Raw genomic sequence first — 7,730 nt, 5'->3', positions numbered from 1 at the left:
GAACCAGAATGTTAAAAATATAGACAGTGGAACACCTATAAGAAAGGTATGCGGTAAATGCTTTTGAAGGTTCATTTCTAATGCAGCTAAACAAACTTTATTGAGCATATCCTGCCGTTTGTTGTCGCCCTTAGGGTGACACTACAATGCCAGGATGCGTTAATGCTACAGCAGTTTTTACAGTTACCTCCTTTTCTTTGGTGGTTTAAGAAAAATAAATCTATAGAAAGGCCATAAACCCTGAGTTATCCAGGAAGCTCTAGATAAATCAAGGGATTTACCAGGGTTAGCTCCACTCAGCTTGCAGTGAAATTTGTTGCAATGAGAAAAGCCAGAACTGCCAGCCAATGCACAGCACTTCAGCAGCGGCTTTCAAATCAGGCTGAAGTGGAGAATGGTCTCGCCAGCTACATGCCTGAAGTGAGTAAAGTATTAAGTAAATTATTATTTAAGTGGATGTTTTGGTTTTGTTCATAATTATTTTTACTGTTTTTCTAAATTAAAACAAAATATTTTAGGAAGATGCAGCTCCAGCGAGAACTGTAGGTGTGATATTGATTTGTTTAGCAAGCTAAAAAGAAAATACAGGGGCCTGAGAAATCTATGGCTTAAACACTCTGCTTATATGTTTGCATAAATAGATAAACATAATCTACTTTAAAAATATTAGCACTGGTCAGTTGAAACATGAAGGGTAATGACTACTCACCAGTTTCCGTGAAATAGAAAATTAATATATTAAGATAGGTGAATGAATATATTAAGAAAGGAGACAACAAGTTTTAATTAAATGAAAATATTAATTTCTGCAACTCTGCTTTATGGGCAAGATAGTGTTTTCTTTGTGCTTTTCAAACTATTAGTTTGCCTTTAGAAACTGGACAGTTAAGACTTATAAATATCTTTTCATATGAAACACACTTTTAGTGCTTTCAGAGTTTTGCCTCGTACTGGCCTCAAATTCTTTATATTATAGGGGAAAATGACGTAATTTCTTTGCTGTGGAGAGTGAAATCTTGTTTTCAGTTTCAGGAGTGACTTAATTGAATATTAGATCATTTTTTCAAGTGGTTTCCAAAATTTTTTTCTGCCCTTTTCCAGTATCAGCAACTCCTATTTATAAACATTATGCATCATATATGTTCAGATTTATACAGGATGTTTTTATTATGTGTTTAAACTTCTGAAATATGTAAACACTCTGATGGTATTAACAAGGATCAGATGTCTGTTGCCTTTCTCATACAGAAAATAAGAAGGTGGGAGTTCTGAATATTTGAAGACTTTAATGAATAGGTCTTTAAATGTGATGCTTGATTTCCTGTGCACCCAGTTTTGTGGCTCTCACACAAGTGCTAAAGAAGTTTTACACTTTAAGATTAATTCTAGCAAGTTTCCAAGAATGCTCACTCTATTTGTTGAAGGCGGATGGCAAGCTCAGATAACTTTTCGTAGGGCAACTAGATCAACAACCTTCACTTCCAGTAGCTATAAGCATTAAATGGTAGAGAAGAAAAAAAAAAAAAAGAAGGAAAATTTACTGTAAGGCCGGTTTTGTGAGGGATTTTTGTCCCTCCCTTTCAAGCTCCCTTGCAACAAGAAATGTACTGATTTATCTGAAAACATACAGTAGCACTACTGAGAACTGTCTGATACAAAATGTTGTTGCAACAGACAGAAATGTGGGAACACTAATTGAATATTATGGGGTATTTAAACTCCTTTTCTGTGTTTAGTTAGCAAATAGGTGTAGTAGAACAATTACAATTCACTTAGGAGGCTGCAAGATACCAACAGCAGAGTCTGTTTTAATGCTTAGATGGGTCCCTCAAAGCACAGTAAATCACTAAGGTGTGAAAAATATTATGACTGTAAACATAAACAAAGCTGTGAAAGTAGAATGTAAATTAGATATTTAATTTAAATACTATTTTTCCTTTCATGGATTGGTCCTGACTATCATTACAGCTTGTACTTTAAAATACAAAGAATATAAGAATTCAATGTAAAATATTGAAGCATTTCTCAAACCTCATTTTAGATATATAGAATATATATATGTAGTGCATATATTTGACATTTTGTGGCATAGCAATGCACCAAGTATTACTTTTGCAGCGATCAGAAATACAGCAGGTACTTCACAGAGTAATGAAAATCCCTTCCCTAAAAACATTTATAATGTAAAGGTCTAAAAACCTATCACAGACGTGATCAGAGCTGAAACAGATGCAACAGCGAGCATAGCTAAAAAATATTACTGTCAGTAATTAACGTACATCTGCCACCTTTAAGTTTGTGTCACTATTGCCTCTTTCTTTCCTGCATTATTCCTAACGCTCCTCTCTACCTGTTTTGCTCTTGCTGTCTTTATTCTTCAGGCAAGTGAAGAAACTTTTACCTAAGGACACATCCTCTAAAGTTTTATCACATATTTCTAGGAAAGCAGGAGCAAGCCAGGAAAGTTTATAACACAAATTTGAAATATTTAGCCTTCGGTTAAACCCCTTTCTGATTAAGTATGAAAGAAGAAAAAGGTTAGGATTAACTGTTCATGGGTGTTGTCATTATTAAAGAAACATCACAAAAGGTGGTATGGATTAATTTTTTAAGTTTTCGAGTCAATACTTTGCCTAGTGTTGTTTCAGTCCAAAAGTTTTGACATTTTCAATATTCCTATGGTCAATATAGTCTCTATATTTCTGTTCTCTGAGAAATAGAGCATTTAAATTGCAAAGCAAAATCATATCTCATATTAGCCACAATGTTTTGAAAATTAGGGCAACAGGTAAAGAAATAAGGTCAAATCTGGCTGAAAGACTCTAGATCATCATAAGAATGAAAGACAAGACAAGCTATAAATTTCCTAGCAATAAAGGAATGAGATAAGCTGTGGTAATATTAACAAGAGCATATCAACAGGGTGGGGTGGGGTTGGTGGGTTTTTATGTTGCATGAACACAGCAGTACTAACCTGTAGCCATGTGTGGATTTTACTCCTTCTGACTGCTTCCAGTGAAATAGCATTCTTTGATTTCTCAGATTTGACAGTAAACTGTTAAATACGAGACCTCTCAAACCTAAAGATCAGATATCCTTCTGAACTGATGTAGTATTATTTTACCAAAATGTAGTGCAACAGTTCACAGTATTTTACTCAAAAACATAAATCAGATCAATTTCACTTGCATCATTCACATCACTTCTCTAAACACAAAGGTTTCTCTGAATGTTGTCCAAATATGCCCGTCTTCATTACTTACTGCAGAAAAATCTCTGATTTTATAGCAGTGCAACTCCACAGAGCCGGCAGCAAGAGATGCACCACTGAAATAACAGTCTTAAACCGCCTTCCACTGATTTTTGCACAGCCAGGTGTGCATGAAGCGGTACTTCAGATTTCTGTTACCTCTATTCCCATACAAAAGCAAGAACTAGATCATGTATAAACTGTTTAACTAAGTGATCTGCTTTCTGGAGGGGTCAGGACCTCATATTTAAGAGAACGAGAAACCTCACTGAGAGGTGATAGCCCTTCTGTAAAGGAACTCTTTCATGGCAGATTGTATTGTTCAAACCTCATCATATCATGATGTTTCAGACACTTCATTGCTCTATTTTAAATTATTTTTATCCATTTTGTCATGTATGGATAAGAATTTTTTTGTCTGTAATAACCTGTTCGCTTTTTAAAATATTAGGTATATAAGCTGCAAATTTCCACTCCGATGTTCTTTCTATTAAAATATTTTTGTTAGTTGCCAGTTATTTCATAGTTGCATTCCCAGATCTCACCATATCTGAAAAATAGAAAGGTTTCTAATCTGCAAATGTCTGATTAGACGTATAATTGACTTAATTCAGGAAGCTCATAAGAGTCTCAAAGTATGGTAATGTGGAAATTTGATTTTGCTCAGAGATTTCCCATCCTTACACTGTATTGCTGCCCAAAGACACGTGTTATTTCTCCTCTTAGAAGTGAGCAGCATGTTCCTGTGAATTCTGTAACTGTCCCTTCGGATTGTCCTTCCAGCAAATACGTTTAGATCACCTGCTGGCATTAACACGTCACAGAAGGAGAGAACCTTCTTCTAAAACCAGTGACAGTCTTGTAAATAACAACTTCTATTTAAGCTGGGCTTCTAACTTTCTTGTTCATGTATTAGGAAAAACATCTTAAGCCAACTTGCAAAGGTGCTCAGAATAGCAAGGGTTTCCCAAAAAAAGCATTTGCAACTGAGGAAAAAAAATAAATTAGCGTTACTTTCTTGTGACATATAAATGCGGCAAAACAAGGATGGATCAGGCTGCTTTCTCTCATACAAAGAGAACTCCAAAATCAGAGACGCTGCTGAGAGGAGTCTGGTCTCGTATACCCATGAAAGACATCAAATCCTACTATAAAGTAGCATAATGCAGCTAAAAAGTATGATCTGTAACTACCCACAGACTATTCAATGGACTTTGCAGGCAATGGATGTCCACTGATCCTTGTCTGAATGGCAAACAGACCACATGCGTAGCCAGATCCTTATGGGAACAGGAGAAAAACTCCTTCTGTTGTCTCATCCCACTCCTAACGCAACTAATAACACCTGCAGAAAGATGAGCACGTGAGGAGGGTCCCAGGTACAGGTAGGAGGTAGGCATGAAAAAGTCAGGGTGTCACACACCAGTATGTGTTGGGAATAACAAATAGTGATGAAGGGTACGGTGAGGGAGCTAGAAGAAATTATGAGGAGATGGAGAGGATGACAAAATGAGGGGAACTGACAGAGCAAAAAATAAGGTGGATAAAGGAAAGACAGAAAATAGAGCCTCAAAACATGTTGAAGAGAAGAAAGGGAAACGGTTGGATAGAAAAAGAAGTGTGGAAAATCAAATGTCATAGAAGAGTATGTTCATGAGACACTACAAAAGAATAGGAAGAAAAGCCAAGATGTGCCAACTATGGAAAGAAGGAAGGAATACGGGGGAAAAAGGAAAGGCAAAATAAATATGTTTATTGTTTTGTAAACTTACAATAGAAAATATAATGAGCCAAGCAGGGAGAAAATTGACTGAGATCAAACAGGGAAGAGAAAGACACATGAATGCACACACACCCCCAAATTTTACACAAGGCTACAATGGCTGGTACTGTGAATGCAAACCAGCCTGCATCATGTCTGACAACCTAAATAATTCTCCAGAGTTACAGCTGAGTTTCATTTCAAAGCAGCACAGAACAAATTCCTGGGATTTCTTTCTTTTTTAAATAAGAAAATTAATTATATCCCATAAATGTCTATGATATAACGAGATATAAATTTGGTGCCTCGGGCCTGGAACAGAAGCTAAGAGCAGAATTCGGCCCTAATTCATATAACAGCAGTGTCTGAAACATAGATTTTTCCTTTATGGGAAATTTTGACTAAGTAATTTTTATTTCGAATGGAAAAAAAAGAAAAAATCAGAATATTCTGAACTTGAACTTTTGAAATTGAATAAAAACAGCATTTCCAAAGAAAAGAAGTTGCTGATGCTGTAAATTCCCCTGCAGATTTCAGCACATAAAGTTTTGTAATTGAAATTCTTTCAATTGGAAAGTTGGTTGCTGTTAAAGTTTCTCATGTAATAAATGACAATTTTCATGACTGAGAACATTCCAACCCTCTAAAACTCAACCAGTTCTACCCATAAGTGTGCAGCTTATATTCATCACCCAACAAAAGTGAAGCAACACCAGCAGAGAACAATGAGGAAAAAATACCTGTCCTTTCAAAAGCCTCAGAAATATTTTTATGTTCATGTAAGCCTGCCTTCCTCCTGCTGTTCTAGGTTTCTTCTCAGAGCTACCCTGAGACGTACTCAGAGCACCACACGTTTTTTCTCATCGTGTTTGTCTCCATCTGGTCCCTCAAACGTGCTTCTCAAGCACATTCAGGTAATTCAGAGAAGACACATGTGGTTTTGCCCACATTTCTGGTTGCTGGACACATCTTTCCTTCATGTGGAATTCTGTTGGTGGGTAATCCCTAAGCGCTCCGGGATCCAAGCTAACGCTCTGGGCGCGTTTTGGAACAGCAGAGGCTAAGCACTGTGCGTTTCCTTTAGCAGGAACAGAAATTCCCAGGTGTTCTGCGATATAATTTGGCTTGTGCCTTAACACCAAACACCAGAGTTTCTGAAAACCTTTTGGTCTTTGCTATATTTGCCTGTAACAACAGCTGAGCAATGTTCAAACGGGCTCTAGTTATCTAAACTGTCACAAAATTTAGGTAAGGTTATCTAAAGACATTTCAAATCAAATGGGGAGACTAACTTTCAGTTAGATATTCAAAGGATTACAAGCAAAGTAGCCTATGTCCCAATCTTCCACGGTACAAGTCATGTCATTAGATGGATCCGTAACAAACAGCTAATTATCTGTGTAACATCTGGCTGAGTCCACGTCCGTCTCTGCTGGCTTGCAAAGCACAGAGGTTTGGCCACAAAAGGCTGGTTTCACATTAAAAACGTAGTTCCCGATAACATCTTTTCACTATTACTGCCATACTACAGCAGCACATATCTTAGTAAAGAATACTGAAAGTGTGTTACAGATGTGTGGTTTAGTTACCTCTTTTATTGCGCAATGATTTAAATATTAAATTCTTATTTACTACTTCTTTGAAGGCACTTCAAAATTTTCATTTGACAGTATCATGGCAGAGAATGGAAAACCACATTTCTTCAGATTTTGTTGCGAAAAGAGACATCTTGGATGCAGAAACTGTTCTTTGATTTATAAAGTTATTCAGTTTGAAGCAAAAAGATGTTAACAGCCCTTTTTCACCCTGGTGGGGTTTAATTTGAATGCTGAAAGTCTACATTAGTTCTATCAGTTTACTGCAGTAGTTATCCCCCTTAGCACTGTATTAGCATAGCGATATTATATTGTTATACGTGTCTTCCGTGAAAAGCTGATTTTTGGTCAAATTTATTATCCAACTCCAATCATCTCCATGTAAATCTGGAATCGTTGCATTATGACTTAAGTTAAACTACTTTAGACTTCTGTCTTTGCAAAAATATGACCCTGAATCAGGAAAGCGTACAAGCCCACGGATGAATACCTTCACTCACCGTAACAGATTACCTACGCACTCAACGCACAGAGTTGTGTCCTTTTTGTCCCCTCGGAGTCTCACTGTTCAAACTTATCTCAAATCATCGTTTCAGTCGCGCAGCCATGGTCTATCCATTGTTCTGTTTCACTAGGGAAGAGGAGAACCGAAGCTGTAACAGTGGAAAGGTAAAACGCCGGTACAAAAATGGAGGAAATAATTTTTGATGGGGGAAAGAAAAAAATAAAAATGGCCTACTTACAGAATATGCATACAACAGTGCTGGCAACAGGAGTTTCCTAGGAAATCAGTCATGACAGGTACTCAAGACAATCACAAGAGCACGGTATTTTAAACCAACCAAATAAATGGCTGCAGTCAGTGAGGAGCTGGGATAATTTACTAGAAAGAAACAATCTGTAGTGTCTTAATTCCCTCTCAGAAGAAATCTGTGATTAAATAAATGGAAAATGAAAGACCTTACATGCTAGGCAGCACTCCAAAAAAATGCAACTTCACAATCTGTTAGTGCCTTAAATCAGAAGTAATAAAAAAGTTTTTAAACTTTTAATATTTACAATTTTTTCCAATACGTGGGTTGTGAGAAGTAGTTTCAACTCCAAAGCAGCAATTACCATTTTG

The 7,730-nt window shown here is 36.7% G+C and overlaps 1 protein-coding gene across 4 annotated transcripts in view; it reads left to right on the top strand.

Moving 5' to 3' along the window:
- The first annotated feature begins 313 nt into the window (after positions 1-313).
- ASIP (agouti signaling protein) overlaps positions 314-7,730 on the top strand; it is a 32,170-nt gene continuing 24,753 nt past the window's right edge. Inside the window, exons 1-3 of one of the 4 annotated variants that reach the window (XM_075109095.1) lie at positions 335-420; positions 5,821-5,926; positions 7,243-7,276. Coding sequence is in view for 1 of the 4 variants with exons in the window: in XM_075109093.1 (XP_074965194.1) it covers positions 395-420 (26 nt within the window). In the remaining 3 variants the exon portion in view is untranslated. Of the gene's footprint in view, positions 421-5,820; positions 5,927-7,053; positions 7,277-7,730 lie in introns of those variants that run through there. The other 3 variants (XM_075109094.1, XM_075109093.1, XM_075109096.1) reach the window with 3 other exon arrangements.

This window comes from Phalacrocorax aristotelis, chromosome 13 (genome assembly GCF_949628215.1).
Source record: "Phalacrocorax aristotelis chromosome 13, bGulAri2.1, whole genome shotgun sequence".
NCBI lineage: Eukaryota > Metazoa > Chordata > Aves > Suliformes > Phalacrocoracidae > Phalacrocorax > Phalacrocorax aristotelis.
Note: the sequence above shows the minus strand (reverse complement) of the source record. Positions and strands in the feature narration are given on the sequence as shown.